Source organism: Xiphophorus couchianus, chromosome 20 (genome assembly GCF_001444195.1).
Source record: "Xiphophorus couchianus chromosome 20, X_couchianus-1.0, whole genome shotgun sequence".
NCBI lineage: Eukaryota > Metazoa > Chordata > Actinopteri > Cyprinodontiformes > Poeciliidae > Xiphophorus > Xiphophorus couchianus.
This window is the reverse complement of record NC_040247.1, coordinates 3048791-3072700: the sequence shown is the minus strand read 5'-3', so window position 1 is coordinate 3072700 and position 23910 is coordinate 3048791. Positions and strand designations below refer to the sequence as shown.

Genomic DNA, 23910 nt, shown 5'->3' with positions numbered 1-23910 from the left:
TTATTATTTATTTAGTTACAGCACCTTCCAAAAGTATTAAAGTCATCCATGACTAGTTGAATATGTTGTCATTTTCTCCATTAGCTTTAAAGTTTTTGTTTGTGAAATATAAAAACTCATAATTGCTTCAAAGACTGTATATTTTATTTTTCACCTATGGAAGTCGACATTTTATCACCTGCGCACTGCATACTGGGCCAATGACGCTATAGCTAATGCCATTAGCAGGAGCTAAGATCATTAACTAGAGCTAATGATGTTAGCTCAGGGTAACATCATTAGCTCTAGACAGTTTTAGCTAACAATATTGCTATGAAACGGCTGATTTTAGCTGGAATTAGTTGAGAAATGCTTCATAAAATGACTCTTCTGTTGTTAGGGGTTCTGTTTGAGATGATTTTAAATGCAGCGGGTCAGAACCTGGTCCAGAACCGTGTTGCTGGGTGTAGAATCATCTGAGAGCTGCTGATGGGTGTGAATAAGATGAAGTGAGAGCGGAGGATCGATGCGGAGAGCTTCATAGAGCGCTGAGCAGGCGGCAGGTGGGACTTAAGAAGAAGAGAGAGACGGACGATGAAGAGGAAGAAAGATCAGCTGTTATGAAAAGTTAATGAGAGGAAAATGGAGAGATTATAAAGACAAGGTGTGAGAGTGATCGGGGATTAAAGGTGTGAGAGTGAAGTCTTCCTGATTTCTCCTCAGAGCCTCTGCATCCCTCAGCTGATCTCTGCCTGCTGATTATGACTTTTAACCCTGAAAATGAAGAATTGTGATGTCACAGTGAGTTCTCCATGATAAGAGCAGGGTGAGCTGCAGCAAGGTGAGCTGCAGCAAGGTGAGCTGCAGCAGGGTGAGCAGCAGCAGGGTGAGCTGCAGCAGCAGGGTGAGCTGAGTTTAACCTCAGAGATGGAGCAGAAACTAAAGCAGCCAACATCCAGAGGAAAACGTTCAGAACATCTGGAGAACAGCAGAGAGCTGCAGGATGGATGGATGGAGATGGATGGATGGATGGATGGATGGATGGATGGATGGATGGATGGATGGATGGATGGATGGATGGATGGATGGATGGATGGAGATGGATGGGGATGGATGGAGATGGATGAGTGTCTCAGCTGATCTCACCTCTAAAATCAGCTGTGGATTTCCTTCCTGTAAGTGATGTCATCAACATGGCTGCTGTTTCTCTCTCCTCCGACCCAGTGGGTTTGGTCCAGAAAAATTGGTTCTGATGGAGCTGCCAGCTCCCAGTGCAGGTTCTAACTGGTTCCGTCTGGTTCTGTGGACTTCAGGATTTCTTTGCCAACATGAACTAAAAGCATGAAAGTTATTTTTCTCTCCATCCTCTCTCCTTTCCTCCGTCTCGTCTTCACCTCTAAATGATCCCTCGTTCTAAATTTACTCGTTTTTTAATCAGCAGGACTTCTGTCGTTCGCTGGGTTTTAATTTATCTGCCCCCGCCTCCTGTCCGGTCCGGCCTCTTTCTTTAATTAAGTGGGTAATAAATAACGGCCCGAATCTGCAGCTCTTAATGCGATTGGCCCAATCAATGAAATGGAGGCGGAGTGAAAAAGGCGGCGCTGCGTGGTCTGCGCCGGCCAGAACAACGTGATCAGAATAAACTTTCCATGGGTCCCAGTCTCTGTGCTGAACTGGTTTCCTGTTAAACTGGAACGACATTCAGGAAAATCTGGATTCCTCCTGATCCAATCGGACTGTTTCAACTGATCCTGAAAGAAGTTTTTCTCATTTTCGTTCCCTAATCTGCTGATAAATCTCAACTTCTGCCGTTTGTTTCTGCATTAAGATGTGAAGGAAAAGTTAAATGCCTCTTTGTCTTTGATCTCCTTTCATTGCATAATTTCTTTATTATTGATCACGCTTTAACTCCGTCAGCATTTCGTGCTTTGACTTAATACCAGCCTGGAAAACTTTAAGGTTCTTTCAGTCGTCTGGAGGTTTTTACTGAACACAAGCTCTGATTTTACCAGATGAACATGAACCTCTGACTGTCCTTTAGCCAGAGGAAGCAGGTTAAAGGTCAGAGGTGACCAGGTCCATGTCTGGTGGACTGATGGACAGACTTCCTGTCTGTCCTCAGGACCTGGCGGCGCTGGTAGCTAACGGCACGGTGACCAGCAAACCTCCGGTCACGCTGCGGCTCGTCATCCCGGCCAGCCAGTGCGGCTCGCTTATCGGCAAAGGAGGGTCAAAGATCAAGGAGATCAGAGAGGTGAGTCTGGACCAATCAGAGGCAGGCTTATGTCAGGAGGAACAGGTGAGACAAACACAGCGCCACCTGGTGGTCTAGGATGGCATATTCAGAAATATTGACAGGCTCCGTTCACACAGTCAGTCTTGGTGCTAAGTTCTAGCCAGGTGAATCATGTTGTGTGTGTGTGTGTGTATAGACAACAGGTGCGCAGGTTCAGGTGGCCGGCGACCTTCTCCCCAACTCCACGGAGAGAGAGGTGACGATATCCGGAGGGCAGGACGCCATCATCCAGTGTGTGAAGCTGATCTGCACTGTAATCCTGGAGGTACGTTTTCATCCTGAGGCTCCGTCATCATCCTGATGGGACCAGGAGACAAAATCATTCATAAAATCATTTCTGATTCAGGGATGACTGGTGGGTCAAGGTCAAGGGTCGATCACTGAGATTACAGAGTATCGCATCAGAAGAGACAGATGCAACGTTCAAACTAAGTTTTTACGCTCGCTTGAGGTGGTTTTTGAATTTCCTGAAAGAGTTAATGCACTAAAGGGAAACGTGTGACAAACTGTCTCATCCTCTGACGGCTCTGTGCCTTACCAGAGGCACCAAACTATGTGGAAGTCCGAACCCCGGCAGGTTGGCGGACTCTCAGCGTTCTGTGCTCCAAGCTAGTTTTCATCCATCACTTCCTGTTTATTGCAGCCATTTGTAACATCTGATGAAATCACCTAAGTTTTGCAGCCTGGTTGATTTTCTCCAAACCTGTAGATGGAAACACGACTAACTCTCTTCTTTTTTTGCTGGTTTTTTTTGCAACATTTTAAAAGTTTGCTCAAAGGTCACATGACAACTGGAGGGAAATGTGGCTTATTGTTTTCACATTTATTTCAATTTTTCCCAAATTAATTATTCACATCTGAGGAATTTGTTTCTTTTCTGCAGTTGGGTTCCTGCTGTTAGTTCGGTTCATGTTTTGTTTTTAAAAATCTCTAATGAACATTAAGAAATTCACAGACCTTATTCTTTAGATCCTGGTGATTAATTCAATCGCTGGGATTCAAGTATTTCTTGTTTTTATGCTTTAGAAGAGGAGGAGAAACTTCAGGATGTAGAGGAGGCTAGAGGATGTTGCCACCGGTGGCACAAAGTCAAGTTTATTTATATTTAAAGGCAGAAAAGAGACTCAGCAGGAAGAACAGAAGTTCATAAACCTGGAAGAGCAAAATGGTTTTTCAGTCTGGATCAGCTGAGATCAGAGAAATGTGATTAGTTTGAATTGATTTCATTTCCCTGTGAGCTTCGATGCTGCAGACGTTTCTGAATTACCCAGCAGGTGAAACGTGTTTTTCTGCTGGAGGAGAATCATCCAGCCGCTCTGTGCGTCTCTGCTGTTTGCTGCGGAGCAGGTCAGCTACGGAGGCTTTTTGTGGTCAAAAATAACACAGTGAAGGAGCAGAAACCTCCGAGCTGACAGCCGAGCGCCGAGCTGAAGCTCATTACAACGCGCAGCTGCAGGGGGGAAACGCTGAAACTCTGACTTTCATCTCACAGCGTTCAGCTGGAAACAGGGAAAGACTCCGGAAGCTCATTGGTATTCCCAGCGTCGGGATCTGGGAGGAGAGACGGCAGGAAAACGCTGAGCTCAGCTGGATTTGATTCTTCCTAAAAGCCGTCGCTGCTTTCATCCTTTCAGTTCTCCCTCTCAGATACGGAACATTATCACTGCCATTTTCAGCCCAGGAAAAAACATTTTAATGTCATTTATTGGTTTGAAGGGTAAACAACTAAAGAAATCTACGGAAGTCTTTTACTGCCAGAGCTTAGAATTAAATTCAGAAGCAGAGCTCAACAAAAAACATTTCTGATTTTAACAAAATTTTGAAAATTCATTATAATGAGATTTATATCTCATCAAAACCAAAACATTTTCTCTTTTAAACGATAAAAGTTGTAGAAGTAAAACATCAAGAATTGAATATCGTCTGGAAGAAACAGGGTGAGAAACGGAAAGTTTTAATGAGCTAGTTGTGCCTTTTAACAAGGATCTCATGATAACAAGAAACTTCTTCATTGTAATAAGTTTTGCATCTCGTAACGTAAAAGTTTCTTGTTCTAACAAGATTCTTCTCATGAGTTCATGTCTGAGTTCTGGCAGTTCATACATCCTTCCAGATCTGCTGCAACCGGAAACATTTTTATGCCAATTAATAAAAACCAGTCAAGTCTTAAATCTTTATCAGTACCTGCACTGCTTCGGTGTGGAGTGCGATAGATCTCTGTCGACTCGTTTTCTGACAGAGTTTCAGCTCCAGAACTCAGTGAGCTGCTGAACCTTCAGAGTCAAAGTTCATCTTGATTCAGTCAATGAGTCGCTGTATGATCGGTTACTATGACGCTTTGCAACAAGGAACATCTGCAGCTGCCAGATGTTTCTCAGATCTTCCATCAGACAGAAAAAAATAAATTAATTCAGCTGAATCGAGTCTTTAATTCTTTTGGAGAGAATCGCTCTGTGTCGACGTGATGATGTGGATACAACCAGCAGAGAGGTTTTATTTAACCCGCCGGTGCTGAGCTGCAGCTCCGGTTCTGCTCCAGATCCAGATCCTCAGCCTGCAGGCCAGAAAGGAAAGAAATGAATCTGAGCCAAACCAAGCAGACAGAAAACACGGAGCAGGAGGAGCTTCTGCTGATTTCTAACCAAAACTGGGTCACATGCAGCAAAATCTGCAGAAACAAACACTTCCTGCTTTTAGTACTGAAGAATAGATAGAAACTGGTGTCTGGATGTTTCTACATGTTTAATGAAGTTTCTGCTCATCTGTTTGTTTCCCTCTGCAGTCTCCACCGAAAGGAGCAACCATTCCATACCGGCCTAGTCCAAGTCCAGGAACGGTGCTGCTGGCAGGAAACCAGGTGAGGACGAAAACGAGGCTTTTTCTGTTTCTGCTTCTGGATCAAAAAATGTTCAGTCGACTTTCAGATGAATTCAGGAATCTGCCGAAAACATAAAATTATTAAATACTTTGCCACATTTCTAATTTATTTATTGGTTTATTTCTTCAGGGTGTAAAATCAGAACAATTTGACTGATGATTTGCGTTTCATTAAAAAAAATGTTCCTCTTTTTGCAAGACCTCAGGTCCGGTTCTGATCCATGATTCCTAGTGAAGGAAGCTGGCTCTTTAAATCAACTCTAATATTTAGTTCAGATTATTTCCTTTTATCTAGAATCTAGTTTGGTTCAAATTCAGCTGCAATCAGTCAAACTTATTCCAATCCAGCCATTCATATCATCACATTTCAGGTGATTATAATACAATCCAGTCAGATCCAGTTCATAATTGATGCTGATTGATTATTGATCTAAAGATGTACAAGTTTACATCTTTAGATGTGAAAATCCAAAAGAAGAAAAGTCAAAGTTAATACCAGCGATAGATAATCCATAAATGGAGATCAGTAAATGATCTGCATCTTTCTGTTGACATCTGTAGAAAACAGGGAACATTTTGAATATAAGATGGAATCAGTAAAACATCTGAGGAAAGAAAGAAAATCATCTACAGCGTCATTAAATATAACAATAAATAAATAAACAACTTTTAATTATGAACATTAACCAAGAAGAAACTCTCTGCTTCTTGATTAAAGCTGCAGTCTGTAATGTTTATAAAAATATGTTTTTACGTTTTTATTAAAACTGTCTCCATGTGGAAACTGTTCAATATGCGACAGATAATCTGTAAAAAAAAAATCAATTTCCTCTATTGAGCTTTTCACAGATTATCTGTTTCATATTTTACTGTTTCCACCTGGAAACTGTTTTATTAAAAAGTTACAGAAACAAACAGAAAGTCAGTTTGAATATCAAACAGAAATAAAAAGTGAGATGTTCTCTACGCTTAGTTAGAAACAAAATTAATCATTTTCAGAATGAAATATCTGAGAATAAAAAAAAAGAATGTTGAGATTTGATTTATTTTACATTTTCCTCGTTGCTGCTGAGGAGTTTTTAATCCAACTTTTTGTCCGATTCTGAAACATGAATTTCTTGACTTTGGACCATCTGAGCGTCTCATAGAAAGTCGCTTGTGAAGCTGAAAGTTTCTGAAGTTTTTGTAGAACTTCTTTGACCCGATCTTGGCTCCGATGGGTCGGCAGGAAGCGTGAAGCTGCTGCAGAACTCGGGTCATCAGCACCTCTAACTGCAGCGCTGGTTCTGTTCCATCCCGGTTCTAGGTGTTCGAGGCCTCGGACTTTGGATCTCACCCGTTGTTCTCCATGGCTCAGGGCGGATTGGACCTGCAGCAGGTGAGTCATCAGAGCCCAGCGGCCGACCTTTGACCCGAACACGACTGTGTTCTGACTCAGGATCAGGATCTTTTCTGGTTGGTTAAATAAACCATGAAATAAATGTTTCTGATGATGTTTAATCACATTTACATGTGAATTAAACGGTTTTTAATTAAACAGTCTATTGGACCCAAATGAACTTCAGTTTAATTTGAATTTATTCAGTTTGTTTATGGCGTTGATTCCCAGTTTGTTTATGGCGTTGATTCCCAGTTTGTTTATGGCGTTGATTCCCAGTTTGTTTATGGCGTTGATTCCCAGTTTGTTTATGGCGTTGATTCCCAGTTCGTTCATGGCGTTGATTCCCAGTTTGTTTATGGCGTTGATTCCCAGTTTGTTTATGGCGTTGATTCCCAGTTTGTTTATGGCGTTGATTCCCAGTTTGTTTATGGCGTTGATTCCCAGTTTGTTTATGGCGTTGATTCCCAGTTTGTTTATGGCGTTGATTCCCAGTTTGTTTATGGCGTTGATTCCCAGTTTGTTTATGGCGTTGATTCCCAGTTTGTTTATGGCGTTGATTCCCAGTTTGTTTATGGCGTTGATTCCCAGTTTGTTTATGGCGTTAATTCCCAGTTAATGTCGCCTCATGCAGACAGATCCAAACTCAGTTCCATCCATTCTAGTTACAGTTATAAATTATTACAGTCAAGTTGAGTTTAAAAAGGTTTCATGTCAGGAAACCCAGCAGAAGGTCGTTAATTTACCCCCATAATAAGGATGCATGTGGCGACAGCGGAGAGGAAAAACTTCCCTTTTACAAGAAGAAACCTCCAGCAGAACCAGAACCAGGAGACAGAACATTTCTCACTTGGAAAAGGAGATAAATTATTTATTCATTTACATCTTTCAATGTATTTCTGTTATTTTTATTAAAAAGGCTTCAGTGATTAAATAAGACAAAAATCTGCAGAATCTACCAATTTTTTATGCAATTAGTGTAAAAAAATAGAATAGAAAGCTAGAAATAAACATTCGGTTACAGTTAATTTCCATCTGGAACTTCAGTTTATTTTTCTGTATTTTGTCTTGAAGTTCTGCAGAATCGAACCGTCAGATGTTCGGTCCGAGGTTCAGATCTCATCTTCCTCCTGGCAGCGTTTGTCAGAAACGATCTGAAGCTTTTCTGCTGCCTTCATTAAAGATGCACACCTTCCTCCTCCTCCTCCTCCTGCCTCGCTCTTCGTCGGCCATCTTTGAAACGGTCGTTTATGTGAGAGCGGGCTGCGTTCGATCTGAGCGCGCTCCAAAACGTTACCTGGAGTCAGATCAGCTGTTTGAAATGCGAATGATGATTTATGATGCGCTGAAAACAGAATCATCTCTGTGGTCGTTGAGACTCCTGGTTCTGCTGCTCCAGACGGGCTCGGATCAGAACCAGAGGCTTAACTTTCATTTCTCAGTAATGATTAATTTATGACGAACCGTCCACATCTTTCTTTTTCTGATGATTAATGTCCTCAACCGCTCTGCCAATCCGGATCAGAACCAGAACCAACCCAGCTGAGTCCGGCTGGTTGCGGATCAGCTGCGGTTCTGATCTCACCTGATCTCAGAGGCAGAACCCGGTTCAGATTTCTGAAGTCACGCCTTCTTTCCCTGAGATTGGTTCTGATCCAGTTCCTCCTCCCACTCACAACTTGAACGAACGGAAGGCCGTAAACGCGGCGCTGCAGCGCCCCCCGCAGGTGGACAACAGACCCGCTCCCTTACTTTTGCTCCCACCTGATGAGATCACTCCATCAGAATCAGCTTTCTGTCAGAACCGGATCCGGAGTTCTGATCCGTTCTTGATGTCAGAGACAAACTGAAGGTCCAGTTACTCAGAACAGTCCGGTACCGGATACGGAGAGGACAGTTGGACCGATTACTCTGACAGCTCTGAATGCAGCAGCCGCATTTAGCCACACAGCATGTGTGTACGTCTGTGTGCGTGCGTGTGTGTGTGTGTGTGTGTGTGTGTGTGTGTGTGTGTGTGACAACCACTGAGGCCGGTTGTCAGTGAAAACAACAGGACTGGAGCTAATTGCGGCTCAGCAGCAGGAAGGTGGCGGGTCGGCGCCGGTGGAGGAGGAAACTGCAGCAGAAATGTTCTGAAATGTTTCTGAACCGGTTCTGGATTCTTCTGGGTTTTATTCACATCATTCTGCATTTTTCAGCTCAGATGTGAAAACTATTCTGTGACTAAAATGTTGAGTAAAAAAATATTGGAAGGAAAATAATTTTTTATTTAAAATTGTATATATACTGTATATACAGTATGTACATATATATATATATATATATGGAGGACTGCTCCTGTCAAAATTGGCAGTGTATGAAATGTAGAAATACGTGGTTTGATTAAGTAACTAATGTGCCAAATATTGCAACCAAAAAAATTAAACAAATAGAAAAAACTTTAACTAATTTTTTACACTGTGTATAAAGTGTTGCCAGTAGGGGGCAGTAAGCAGAACTAAACACAGAAACTTTTTGTTTTTTTCTTCCAGTGCTTCATGTGCCTCACTGGCTTTAGAGCTGCTTCTTTACTGGTTCCAGTAAAACCAGCTCAGCCACTTCCGCTGCTGTAATCTGGGTTTCTGTTAATGGAAAAGTGGACATGTCCCGACTCCGTAGAGGACAGGGTCTCTCTCTCTGTCCTCCGTAGAGGACAGGGTCTCTCTCTCTCTGTCCTCCGTAGAGGACAGGGTCTCTCTCTCTGTCCTCCGTAGAGGACAGGGTCTCTCTCTCTCTAGAGGTCAACCTGATGATCTCTGCTTTCTGTTCCTTCTGTTTCAGACGTACGCGGTTCAGAGCCACTACGGCATTCCACATTCAGAGGTAAAACCCGTTTCTGGGAGCGATTCCCGCTCAGCTCCATCATCTCACGGCTTCTGCTCTCCATTTGTCTGTCAGTTAGTGAAGCTGCAGCAGCTGTCCATGCAGCAGCAGGGCCTGGCGTCCATCAGCCAGGCGGCCACCATCCTGTCCGGTACGTACAGGAACAGCACTCTGTCTGCTTTCCATTTGATGCTGTTATGCAACCACCGCTTATTTTCCCTCAAAGTCTTGCTTTTATGAGTTGAAACTGTCAGCAGGTGGCGCTAAAGTTAACATTCCTTATGGGAAAGCAGAAAAGCGGTGAAAAACTGAAAGCAGAATAATATAAGCAGGTGAAAATCTGATGGAGTTCAAAATCCGGACTGAAAATCCCCAAAACATTTTAGAACAAACCAGGTTTTATTTGGGATTAAGGAACATTTTCCTCTTTTTTTCTGTTTTAGAACCTCCGTTTGACTAATTAATAATTGTTCATTCTCACCAGCCATGTTCAGTTTGCTTTAATCCGGCTCCAGTCCGTTTGTCTTGAAAGTCCGGTTTGGTTGGTGAGGTGTGAATGCTAAGCTAACTCTGGTCCTCCAAATTTTGGTCTGGATTTGCATATGTGAACGCCAAGCGGTGCTCCACCAGCAGGAAGTGGACTACGGCACAGGGCATTCTGGGTAAATACAGCCAAAGCTAACATGCTAGCCTAGCGCTAGCAGCAGAAATGGCTCCTGGTCTTCAGCCAAAGACTAAGGAGAAATCCTCCAACCGCTAAAACCTGACGCCTCCATCTTGTTTCCATCTGGTGAAGAAGGAAGTTGCTCTCAGTGTCTTCAGTGTCGTTTCCTTCAGTGGTTCTTGGTGCAGCGCCCCCACAGGCCAGGAGGGGAACAGGTTGGTTTGGGTCAGAACCACAGCAGCTGGAGGTGGAGCAGATGATGGAGTTCTGGTTCCAATCTAAGCGAGTCCACTGAACCATCAGGTGGAAAAAACCCAAAGTTCATCTCACTCCTTCCTGTTCCCCTCATGCTCTCTGCGGGAGAATAATTTCACTGTTGTGTAATCTCTGAATGCTCTGAATACTAATCTGTGTGTGAGAGCTTTGATCAGAAGCCTCCAGCTGGGCCGACGGTCCGACTGTCAAGCTCCTCTCTCATGTCAGCCGATGGCTTCGGGTTTCTGTCCACTTCATGAGGATTCACGCTGTTTCTGGGGAACCGAGCTGGAAATCAAACGTGACGGAACAAACAGACGATTCATAAATCCATGCAGATGCTCAGCTGCTTCTGAAGCACTGAGGTGTTTGAATAAATGATGAAAGATGCAGATCTGTGATGATGTTCTGCTGCAGATAAAGAACAGCTCAGACTCAGACAAGGGATGAGAAACGTTTGGGGAAAAAGAGACGGAAACAGAACGGAGAAAGATGGAAGAAGTCAAAACATAAAGAGAGAGACGGCAGACAGGAGAAGAGAGCAAAAACAACTGTTTTTATTTTCTATTTCCAGAAACAAACCTCCATCTGGTCATGTTTCATGAAATGTGATCAGATCTGAGGATCAGCAGAACATCCAGCGCTGCTTCGAAAACCAAAGCAAACAGAATAAATCTGTTCAGAGCAGATTCACAAACTTAAATCAGGTTTTTATGTTTCCACTGATCAGGAGGCAGTTGCTATGGTTACGGCCCTGCTGCCTCAGCGGTTCTGAACACGGCCCGCGGAGCCACCACGTTGGATTCAGGAGGAGTTCTGGGTTTTCCTGCTCTGATTCCAGAACTTCTGCTGTTCCGGATGGTTCTCTCTGATCCGTCTCTTTCTGTTCCCCAGGAGCGGTGGAAGCGAATTCCCAAACCACGTCTCAGGAGCTCCTCATTCCGAACGATGTGAGTAAAACATCCGGCTCAGCTGGGCTCCTCCTCCTCCTCCTCCTCCTCTTCCTCCTCCTCTTCCTCCTCCTCCCCCCCCTCTGTTGCTCCAGAAAGCAGAATTCACTTCTCCTCCTTGCTGATGTCTTTCTGACCTGGCGTTGTGTTTATGATCACAAACACCTGAACGCTTCAGTTTGTCCTGAACTTTATGTGAAGCAGGTTTAAAAATACAGCAAACTGCATGAAACATAACGTTTTAATTTAAAGAACATCCTTAAATAACAGCTGGATGCTGCATATGATCAGATTCATTACAGCGTCACTGTCGTGTTTTATTGAGTGCCAAATAATATAATTGATCAGTTTTATGATTCACCAAATAACTAAACAGATTATTTCTGTCTGAACAACAAAATCACAAAAACAAATTCCTTCATTTTGTATTTTGTAAATCCAGTTGCACAACAACAGAAATCTGTCATTTTATTAATAACTTCAGCTAATCTGAACATTTCTAAGCCTCATCTTCAGACGCTGACATAACTTTGAAAACTCAAGTGATGTTGGACCAGAAGTTCTGCTCCGTTTTAAACGAGAGTTTAAATTATCATCACTGTCTCATATTTGTCTCTTTTATTATCCGCCTGAGTTAAAACTCCAGAGGAGGGCAGCTAATCTGCGTACGGACTGCGGTAAGCTAGCATGCGTTCCTACAGATGTGCATAAGCCTGGATGTTTCAGAGGTCATTCTTCCACAGCGTTTTCTCTCTGAAGGGATAATCTCCACCTTTAAAGGATCGTTTCCTGCAGTGAAACATCCAGTGTGCAGACCTGCTTACATGTGAGAAAATGTCTCCGGTTGAGGGTAACAGGGAGCAGAGAGCTTTAAGCTCCCGTGCATGAAAGTGTGTGATAGGTTTGATTGTGAGCTAGTGATCAGGGCCGAGCAGAGCAGCTTAATGACGTCCTGTAGCTCCCAGTTAGCGCTTTAGCAACAGCCCTCCGTCTCTTTCTCCTTCACTAAACCTTCCTAAATTACAGGAGCAGCAGGGAGTCGCCAAAAATAGCCGCGGGCGTTTTCTGCCTCGTCTGCTTTAGGCTGATTTCATCCAGACCTCAGAGGAGAACCGGCAGCCAGGCTGAAGCCTCCGCTCGGTTTCCCCTCCCTGTCTGTGAAGCCGGTTCCTCCGAAGTCACAGCTGGTTCTATTTAACGCCAGCAGGGGGCGCTGTTGGGTGGAACTGCTTTGGTTTCAGGAGACAGAAACTGTTTCCTGTGTGTTTTTTAATGTTTCTATCAAACCCGACAAAATACCAAACAACGTCACAGCAATTCGTTTTGTCAGGATGCAAAGGAGGTTTTGTCCTTCAGAATATCACTTTGGTAGGAAAACCTGTTTTCACCATCCAGCTCAAAATGGGATTAATTCATTATTTGTTTTGACAAACTTGCTTATCAAAGTTTAGATATGTTATTTTGAAAATAATCCCAGAAAGAAAACCTTCCACTTTTTAAAAAAGATTAATTTTACCTCATGATGGAAACAGTCCTGGTGGAGTGTTTCCTTCCCACTGTCTCCACATGCTTCCTCAGGAGGAGGGATTGCTGCATCAGACTGAACCAAGCAACTGAATCTAATTGATCTCGATTTAAATGTCTATGTGGGGGCGTGCTGTGGTGGCGCAGGGTGTTAGCACGCCCCACGTTTGGAGGCCTTAGTCCTCGTCGCGGGTTCGACTCCCGGTCCCGACGACCTTTACCGCATGTCTTCCCCCCTCTCTTCACCCTCCTTCCTGTCTGCCTACTGTACAAAAAATATGAGCCACTAGCGCCGCAAAAACTCTTCGGAGAAAAAAATGGAAAAAAAAAAAAAAAATGTCTATGTGTTGTGATTCTATTGGTATGTTGTCCAACTAAATGTCTGGTTTGGCCACTAATAACTATTCATAAATGCAAAAGGCAATTATTAGCACAATTAGTAATTTAGGTCAAAATTAAGTCAGAATAACATAAAGTAACAGCCAGACATTTCAGTTATTGTTTATGAGAACCGTCCTGAAAATACTCAGATTTTAAAATAGGTTTTAACACCTTAAAGGTTTTAAAATAACAATAGATGAACGAATAAATCTGCTTTGGTGTTTTCAAACAGCAAAACATGTAAGGAATAAAAACAACGTCTCTTTAAAACATACAAATTTATTAACAAAAATAATTAAAGTTTACAGGTAAATACTTTAATCATCAAACTCACTAAGCTACTAACTCTCCACTGAACTGCTGAGTAAAACATTGAAGGATCCTGAAAACTAACAAACTACTAAAGTAACTAAAGTTAAACTAAAACTGAACAAATAAGAAGAAAACCAATAAAATTATGCAATGACAGCTTCCCTCCGTCCCAGTCCAGATTCACTCCGATCCTCTGGATCTTTTACTGGGCTAATGGATCTGTGGGAGCAGCAGGTGGAGACCCTGCTGAGCCTGGACCTTACCTGAGGAGCCGCGTTTCATTGGCTGATGCCCATTCTACGTGGTCACGTGCGCGGCCGTCTCACAAACACACTTAGCTTCCCGTTAGCTAAGTACAGCATAATGGCAGAACTGATACAACTTCTACACCTTGAAGCCTGTCTGCTACACAGTCTTACGTTAGATAAACAGATCAATATGCAATGTGTCTGTATCTGACATACACTAAAGATTTTATTTTAGCAGAAAAGGCTTTGGACTAAACTGTTACTCCTGTTAGCCACGTTAGCACCAAGTACAGCTAGTCAGTCAACCATCGCTGTGTTCAGGGAAGCTGATTAATAATCCAGAAATAAATATCAAGCCTGGAAACTTGATATATAACGGACTGAATGTTGTTTTTAACATAATCTTTGCTCGTCTTGCGGGGCCCAGGCGGTTGCCACGGTAACAGGTGTGCTTAAACTACAAAGAGAGAGAGAGAGTAAACAGGTAGGAGTGGTTTTGAGTTGATCACCTGTTCAGGTTATTTTACCTTTGTTTCCCTTTGCTGTGGCTCATTACAGCCGCTGTAGTTTCTAAACGTTGGACTAATGACCTCATTCGTTTGTGAGTTTACGTCATTCACAACAAACATCAAATAGAACAAATATATTTCATAAAATTTTAACAAACAAATGGCTTCTACCGCGATAATTATGTGAAATTAAATTAATTATATCCCAACTTCAGAAGATTTGCCTTTACCTTTACAGAGCTCTTTGGTTCCTCCTATCAGTCTGTAGCTTCTCATATTGAGGTCAAAGTTCAGATCTACCATAACTGACTGACACCTGCTGGCCTCAGGTTTGCAACCAGCTTGTGACTGAGAAACCAGTAACCTCCTCCCAGATGATGGCATGAACTTGTTAGATCCTCTGTCCATTTAGTAGCTGATATATTGTGAAAGTCCGGTAGAAATGATTCACTGATCAGTCATGTTTACATAGAAACAACGAGCTGCGGGGCTTTGTTTGTGAGACTTGAGGTCACGTGGGTCGGTTGTGGGCGGAGCTTGGTATGGTCCATTTACCTTCATATAAACCTAAAACCACCAACAGACTGTATTTTCCCTTCCTCTGGACAGACTCTTCTATCACATCAAGCATCCATCCTTCACTGTGTCCAACATCGACATCCCAGCTGTGGTTCCCCGAGTTAAAACCCTCAGAGCTCAGAACAGAACGGCATGACTTGAACCTGTCTGGATTATCAGGAAGCTGCTGTTCCTCTCCTAAAGTCCAACTGCTCAGATCGTCAGACAGATGGAGTTCTGGATGAGCCGTGTTTGGGTCCAGAACCAGAGGAGTGTAGGTCACCATGGTCATCATGTTGCTCCAGATGTTGAAGGCCAGGTTGCCCAGATGTTTGGCCTGGTCTATCAGAGCTCCTGAGGGCAGCTGTGGATCCTCCAGCAGGGGGCAGCGCTGGACTCTTTCCACTGCAGCCTTGTAGTTGTGCAGGAATGAGACGTCTTCAGCTCTCAGCTCCTCCTCTGTGGCTCTGACTGTGTCTGAAAGAGCTGCTATCTCTCTGCTCAGAGCCTCCATCTTCTCCTTCATCATCCCTCTCTTCTGGTCCTCTTCCTCCCTCAGTGCAGCCAGCCTGGCCTCCTCTTCCTCTGCTAGAAACAGATGAAGCTTCTTAAACTGCTCAACAATCTGCCTCTCTGTGTGTCGGGCCTGGACCTTCATGTGTTCTGCTGTCTGATCAAACTTTTCTTTAACTTCCTTCTTCAGCTTCAGTTTCTTCTTTAAAAGTTCCAGAAATGTTTCCAGATTCTCTCTGTGATCCTGAGCAGCTTCATCGATGGGTCTGAATCTGTGGTTGAATCTCTGCATACAAGACACACTGGGTGTTGGTGGTTCAGACAGAACAAACTGGCTGCTGATGATTCAGACAGAAGAGTTTGATTTTCTCAAAGTCCAGACTGCAGAGACCCTCTGAAACATTTTGGTTTCTCTGCTGCAGGAATGATTCAGACTCTTCAGAACCAGATTACAGGGTGGATTCAACTTCAAAGACCTTTTCTTGCTTCCGGTTCTCTCTCCACCAGTTCTTCAGACATTCCTTACAGAAGCTGTGGCTACATGACAGAACAACCGGATCCGTTAAGACGTCCTGACAGACCGGACAGCAGAGATCCTCCTCTGATGTGGAAGCCATTTTGTCTCTGAGTGAAGCTGAAAACACAGAAGGTCCAGTCAGTCACGGCTCCCTCCCTCCTCTACTAACTTCCCTCAACGTGACTCTGAGTGTTCTTGGTCCAACTCACCTCCAGTGTGAGCAGCTTGAAGCAGCAGAGTTGGAGGTTTCCACTTTTCTCGCCTGCAGCTGGACTCACTGAGAGGAAGCTGCTAGTTTGGTCTGAAGGTGAATCTGATCGTCTCTCTGCAGGAACCAACAATCACAAACTGATTCCTGCTGTAGTTCAGGTGTGTTGGATGGTGGGAGGAGCTTAAACCTTTTAGACCTGCTGTTTCACTTTCCACTGAGGAGCAGAACACCAGAAAAACAGCTGAAGTGCTGTGAATGAAATCCACTAATCCCAGAATGTTTTTGTGAACATTTCACCTTCAGTTTCCCTTTAATGTTCATCTTCTTTGTCTGATCTTCCTCACAGCTGATTGGATCAATCATCGGTCGCCAGGGAACCAAAATAAACGAAATCCGGCAGGTGTCTGGGGCTCAGATCAAGATTGGCAGTCAGATCGACAGCAGCAGCGACCGCCATGTGACCATCACCGGCACGCCGATCGCCATCAACCTGGCTCAGTATTTAATCACCTCATGGTAAGAATCAGCTGGACAGAAACACTCAGATGCTCCAACTGGGAGTCCTCACAGAAAACCAGTTCAGCTTCAGTCTGAAGACTTCAAACCAGCAAGTGGCCAAATGAGCAATAAGCATCAGGGATGAAGTGGGAAATGCAGGAGCCAAACCGAACAGAACCGTTTGGAGGAGTCAGTCAGTTGTTTAGTTCTTCATTAATAAACTGAACTGAACTGTTCATTCAGGACCTGAGAACTGTAATCCAGCCTGATGGTTTCCTCCAGAGCTAAAGCTCTTTGTGACATTCGGAGTGTAACTGGACAGAAATATGTTTTGTAAACGGTTCACATGTTCAGAGCCTTGATTCGGCCTCCAGGGAGAATCAAGGCTCTGAACTTTTCAACCTTTTGCCGCTTCAAGAATCTACAACAAGTGGGACACAATCGTGAGGTGGAACGAAATTTATTGGATATTTTAAACTTTTTTTAACAAAAAACTGCAAAGTGGGGCGTACAATATTATTGGGTTAGGGTTAAAACTCTGTAGCGCCACCTTCTGCTGCAATTACAGCTGCAAGTCTCTGGGTTTCGTCTCTATCAGTTTTGCCAATTCTTCCTTAAAACAGCTGGTGCTCAGTGAGGTTGGATGGAGATCACTTGTGAACAGCAGTTTTCAGCTCTTTCCACAGATTCTGCATTGGATTCAGGTCTGGACTTTGACTAGGCCATTCTAACACCTGGATATGTTTATTTGTGAACCGTTCCATTGTAGGTTTTGCATTATGTTTGGGATCTTCGTCTTGTTGGAAGGTAAATCTTCCTCCCAGTCTCAGACTCCACCAGGTTTTCTTCCAGAACGGTTCTGTATTCGGCTCCATCCAGCTTCCCTGTCCCTGCTGAAGAACACCAGGCCCAAACCATGATGCTGCCACCACCATGTTGGGCAGTGGGGCTGGTGTGTTCAGGGTGATGAGCTGTGTTTCGTTTTGCATTGTGGCCAAAAAGTTTTATTTTGGTTTCATCTGACCAGAACCCCTTCTTCCATGTTTGGTGTCTCCCAGGTGGCTGGTGTCAAACTTTAAACCAGATTTTTTATGGATATCTTTGAGAAATATCTTTCTTCTTGCCACTCTTCTATAAAGGCCAGATTTGTGCAGAGTACCACAGATTGTCGTCCTATGGACAGACTCTCCCACCTCAGCTGTAGATCTCTGTAGATCCAGAGTGATCATCTGCCTCTTGGCTGCGTCTCTCTGCGTTTCTTCTCCTTGTTCCAGATGAAAGTTTAGAGGGACGGCCGGGTCTTGGTGGATTTGGTCTGATACTCCTTCCATTTCAACATGATCACTTGCTCAGTGCTTCTTGAGATGTTAAATCTTGGGAAATCTTTTTGTATCCAAATCTGGCTTTAAACTTCTCCACAGCAGCACCTGGGACCTGCCTGGTCTTCATGATGCTTTAAACACAACCTGAGACCATCACAGAGCAGCTGCATTTATAGGGGACTTGATTACACACAGGTGGTTCTACTTATCATCATCAGTCATTTAGGACAACATTGGATCATCCAGAAATCCTCCCTGAACCTCTGGAGTGAGTTTGCTGCACTGAAAGTAAAGGGGCTGAATATTATTGCAGGCTCCACTTTGCAGTTTTTTATGTGTTAAAAAAGTTTCAAATATCCAATAAATTTCGTTCAATCCTCACGATTGTGTCCCACTTGTTGTTGATTCTTCACAAAATAATAAAAATTTTAGATCTTTGTGATTGAAGCCTGAAAAGCGGCAAAAGGTTGAAAAGTTCCAGGAGGAATAAAAACTTCAGCAAGGCGCCGTGTGTTGCATTATTATACAGAAAAACACAAACAGAAAGGGCTGGAGAGAATCTGACTCAGCTAGTCGGCTGTTTCAGGATGGCTCCTCATGCAGCTACAGCGATGATAGAAACAGAAATAAAGCCGGCTCAAAGGTTTGTCATTAACATTTACGTTATTATTTGCATCAATATTTCCATCATGTAAATAACTGCTGCATGACGGACAGAGAGACGGAGAGAACAAAACTCTAAAACAGACTCAGTTTGTTCCTCGTTGAAGGGGCTCAGACTCCTGTCAGCTCCGGGAAGGCGACACTTTTTATTATATATTCCAATCAGATTGAGTCAGTTGAGACGAGTGAACGGGTGAACCGTTCCTTCACCCGGCGGTTCGCACGCTGACCTCATACTGACATCATCAGTCTGATGACGTCTGATTCACACGGAAATATTTCAAAATTGTCAGCAAATTTTCACAAGCTGAGATCCTGCAGCCTCAACATTCAGATGTCAGACGGGAAATCCTGCTAAACCTCTCCGGACTAAATGTGAGTTCAGAGGAAACAAACATGGCCGACTGGAAGGAGCTCATCTCCATGTTTTTGTTGCCTCTCTTTCCGATTGGCTTCACCCAAAATTCAACAGCCAAGACAAAACTTCCCATTTGTAGGTCAGAAAGTCTTTCAGACGTTTATTAATATTATTTTTGAGCCATCCAGATAATCAGGATGTCCTTAAGATTGTTGGAAGGAGAAAATTGGGACAAAAATCAGTTTGGAAGTTCTTAAATGTTGGTTCTTTCCAGGTACTCCAGCTTTCTCTGGACAAAGCCAGTCTGTAGACACGATGTGTTGGTGAGTGGATGGTTGTTGGTCCTGTGTGTCTGTGTTGTCTGGTGACGGACTGTCGGCCGGTCCAGAGTAGACCCGCCTCGCGGTCATTGGTAAGTGGGGACAGATGGAGGACAGATGGACTTTGGCTCCAACTCTTAGGCGATTTTTCCTTAAATTTATTGGTATCGGTTTGGTTCTGTTTGTCCAAGAACAAAAACCCAACCCAGAGCTCAGTCTGAAACACTGAGTACACCACCGTGTTCGTTTGTTGGAATGATGGTGTGAAGCTCTTTTCATCCGTCCTTCCTCCTTTTCCAGGGTGAATTTCTGCAGAACCGGGGTATTATCTCAGTGAAACGTTTCTGCATCATGTGTGACGAAGCTGCCGTGCTAACGTGTCTGTGATGGTTTTGTTTCCTCCTCCCTAAGCCCCCTCCCAAGCCATCACCCCAACTTATACAGCACACCCCCCATCCGTACAGCGAACCCCCTACAATAATCTGTTGCAACCTCCAGCAAAACACACCTGTCTTCTGATTTTCTGTTCTGTCAGTTTTTCATTTTTCTCTCCAAAAAAATCCTGTTTGGTTCCGTTTTGGTTCACATTCAGTTTTTACTCTTGTTTTTTTTAACATGTCTTTTATTTGACCCTCTAACCCTTCTCCATCCGACCCCCTCCTCCTGACCCCTGTGCTCCCTCCACCCTCCCTCCTCCACCTCCTTCCTCCAGTTTAGAGACCGCCAAATCCACCGCCCAGTCCTCCTCCATGTCGTCTCCCGTTGACCTGACCATGAGCTTCACCCAGCCCGCCCCACCCGCCTCCGCCTCGTCCTCCTCCCCCTCCCCCCTGGCAGCGATGGGTGCTGCACTGCCCCACGCTCCGATCCTGGGCGCCCCCTACGCCCTTCCCCTCTCCAGCCTCCTGGGAGTGAAATCCATCCCCTACCTGGCACTGTCCACCCCTCCCGCCTCCGCAGCAGCAGCAGCAGCGGCGGCGGCGGCCGCCGCCATCGGCGCGCCGGTGCTTCCGAGCTCGATGCAGACGGCGGCGGTTCCCGTCCCGGCTCACGCGGCGGCCGCGCTGGCGTCCTACACGGCCAAGATCTCATCGTCCGCCAACGGGATGAAGAAGCCGGAGAGACAGAAGTTTTCTCCGTACTGATGAAGGAGGACGGCCGTCTCTGCGGTGGCTTCTGGGCTGCTCTTCAAACTGCCAGGGCCTCTGAACTCTGTCACTTCCTGTTTCCATCTCTCTCTCTTCCCCTCCTGACTGCTAGCAAAGATCACTGTGGGATTATTGGAACATGCATGATTTATCTAAAATAATACCGATTCTGTGAAGCCAACAGCGATTAGTGAAGGTGAAGCGAAACCGTTTGGTGGCGTTGAGTCCGGTTCCGCCGGAGCGTAGCAGATTTAAAACGGTCGTCATAGTTTCAGAGTTAAACCAGCTGAACCTGCTGATCATCTTCACTGATGACAAGAAGGATCCTTTAAATCTGACAATCACCAAGTAGCTGCAGCGGTTACCTCTCAGGGTCAACGAGTCCGTCCCCCGCCTCTCCGTGGTTCATCCTGTAAATACACACCACCACCCTGATGTGCACCGTCACCGGAAAGAAACCATTCAACGTCGGACCAGTATGAGGAAGAACCGGGTCAACATTCTGCTCTCCACTTTTAGCAAAGTCCAGTTTTAAACGAGGCGCTGACCATTATTTGATGCCGTTGCTTCATCCTGGGTTTAAATCCCAGCTGATCCACGTCAATCAGAGATGGTAACGTTTCTTCAGAGGTCTGACCGGCATGGTCGCTCCGAAGTCCAACTGTTTCTGGACATTTCACGCGCACCCTTTACAGTCCACAGACCCACCGAGCCGAGCTCCTGTGAAACCCTCCCACTGCGCAGATTTCAAGGCTTACAGCCGTAAACAGACAGGAATGGATGTTACCAGTTCTCAAGTTCAGGGGAGGAAATAATGATTAACAAGATGCAAAACCTCATTTTATTTTCCTTGTTACTGGGCAGAAAATCAACAGAAACCATCAGAAGGACGTTTTCCTGCCACATCGGACCAGAACCGAGCAGCAGGAGTTTAGGGTTCTGGACTAACGGTTCCTCAAACTGTCTGTCCTGCTGGCTGAACAACCGGCATCTGGAAGTTCAACAGAGCCGAGACTTTTCCAGGGGTTGTGACAAGAAGAAGAAAAACAACGAAACGATTTTTGTTACTGTGACGTTGAGAATCGATTCCGTCAGTTCGGCTCGACCGTGCAGAGCCTTTAACTCCTTCATAGTCAGAAAACTGATCGTCACGAGATTCAAACTTTACCAAAAGCATAAAGGGTTAATCACAGTACCTTATTGTCACCACAAGGTGGCAGAAGAGTACCAAACTTTCTCCAAACTGCAGGAATAAAAGTAGCAAAGAAAGTTTCTGCCTTAAAACCGTTTGTTGATGCTTGAAGCGAATCCGCACCGCTTTCTGCCGGTTTGAACTTTTCCACTTACAAACACTTAATTTAACCAGTAAAATGTTATTCTCTCTTTTGTTGGTCCAGTCATAAATGAGATGAATTATGTTTAATAAGCCAGCAGCCATGTTGGAGTTTGAGGTTGAGAAGCTTCATGTTCTGGCTTCAGGCAGCGACTTCTGAGCAAATCAACCGATTTGAGTTCAGGTTTTGTACGGAAGGCAAATCCTGTCCATGTTTTTATCGGCCGGCTCCGCCCACTATCGTTTGGCAGCCATATTGAAATCTGAAACTGGAGGAAGTTGTTTAAGGGTGCTACATAAAATCAATATGAATTATCATCTTTTTATTTGTTTTATCAGCAGCTGTGGATGCAAAATGGTGGCTGATCTGGGACTTCAACAGTCTGCTCCTTTATTTCCTGTTTTCTACTGACAGCCATCACTTATTCAGCATCCATGTCAGAATCTGCATCGTTTCATTTTCCAACAATCCCACACAGTAGAGCTTCTCTCTGGTTTCTCCTTCCTGGTTGGTTTCAGCAGCTCAGAGTCCGGAGGTGGCGGCTGCCTGCAGCCTGTAAAAGCCATAAAGACTTTCCAGCTCTCCTTCTGTCTGTCCTGCTCTGTGTCACACTGTATACTCCTATATTTATTATTAACCGTTATGAAATATTCCCTCAGAGTTTATATCACTGATCACTAACACTGAGCTGACTTTGTATACGACGTAAATGTACTTCCTGCTTCGTGTCTCATTGGGTTTTATTGTAAAGATTTTTTAAGTCCTTTTTCTTTCGATTAATTCAAGTTGATTTAAATTATTTTTTAACTTATTAAGAGAAGTATTACATCTATGGGTTTATATGAACTTCTGTTTCCAATATGACTGTAAAACTGTATTATGTTTTTTAAGTGTGTGAACCAATTAACTTTTTCACTGTAACATTGATAATTGTCTAAGTTTGTGTTTCCACTCGTTTCATCCGACTGGATATCAGAACCGAACCCGAGAACGTTCTGAAAGCTGCCCTCTGATTCTGGACAGAACTAGAACAAGTAGAACTACGGCAACACAGCGACCCAAAATACCAAACAGCAAATAGATTAATTAGCAGTTATGATGATTATTATGGATAAACAATAAACAAAACACAATAAATGGAATAATGAGATAAATGAGATTTATGTTTATCTTCACAGAAGCAATTAAAAATGGCTGCTAATGACAACAAACATGATTTTAACCTGAAGAGTGAAAATAAAAATTCCTGCTGAGCGAAGGCAGCAGGACAGAGCAGGTTCTGAAAGTACGGAAAGCCAAAATGATCAAAACTTTGATCAAATATTAAAAAGCAGCTTTTCAATAGTTTGGTAAATTGTCAGAATTCAGATTAAATGGAGACTCAAAACGAGTTTCATCCTGAAGTTGCAGTTTGGACTTTTACTTTCTAAACTTCCTAATAAAACGGAGATTCTTGCACAAACAGCAGCCAGATAAACGTCAGCAGAAAGAAACATCAATGCCAACAAGCTTTTTTTAAAAAGATACAAATAAACCAGAAGCAACAGCTTTAATAAAACTTTCCATTAGATAATATTTAATGATCCAAAACACTTTGATATTATTCTACTTATTCTAGTTCTGTAGCAGATTTTCTCTGTTTTCGATTCTTTTCTTTAATTTATTCGTTTTTCCGGATGAACTGAGGAACATTTCTGGATCCTCTCTGCTGCTGCATGTCTGCTTGGCCTCACTAACACACACGCACATACACACACATGTGCACGCCTACACACACGCGCACACACACACACACACACACACACCAGGCTGCAGCGTCTGGGGATCAAAGCAATACTGAGCAGCTTCAGGTTGAACTGGACGTGTTTCTGTTTGTATTAACTACTGATGATGATGATGATGATGATTAACAAGCTCACTTATTTTTATAAAGTCGCATCACTTCTTTCTTCTTCTTCTTCCTCCATCGTTTCTGTCGTTCCTCCTCCGTCTGCATGAGTCTGACTTGAATTGATGTCTATGCAAAAACAGTTCTGAGGTCCAGTTCAGGTGGACGCCGTCCGACCCGGTCTGGACCGGACCGAAACCGACCTGGTCTGGACCGGACCGATCCGGTCTGACCCGGACTGGACCGGACGTGTCGGTGGTTCTGCTTTCTTCCATCCATGCCATGTTCCAATAAACGAGCACTGAAAGAACCAGTTCCCCTCGTCTCTGTTTGTTCTGTTCAACG

General features: G+C 44.0%; 1 protein-coding gene across 4 annotated transcripts in view; it reads left to right on the top strand.

Moving 5' to 3' along the window:
* Window positions 1-23880, top strand: part of pcbp4 (poly(rC) binding protein 4) — an 80843-nt gene extending 56963 nt beyond the window's left edge. For 2 of the 4 annotated variants that reach the window (XM_028003832.1, XM_028003833.1), the window contains 9 exons: window positions 2102-2233; window positions 2412-2540; window positions 5058-5132; window positions 6459-6530; window positions 9351-9392; window positions 9468-9543; window positions 11206-11261; window positions 16381-16550; window positions 19908-23880. In XM_028003832.1, the coding sequence (XP_027859633.1) occupies window positions 2102-2233; window positions 2412-2540; window positions 5058-5132; window positions 6459-6530; window positions 9351-9392; window positions 9468-9543; window positions 11206-11261; window positions 16381-16550; window positions 19908-20340 (1185 nt within the window). In that variant the 3' untranslated portion in view covers window positions 20341-23880. The other 2 variants (XM_028003834.1, XM_028003835.1) reach the window with 2 other exon arrangements.
* Window positions 23881-23910: the final 30 nt, after the last annotated feature.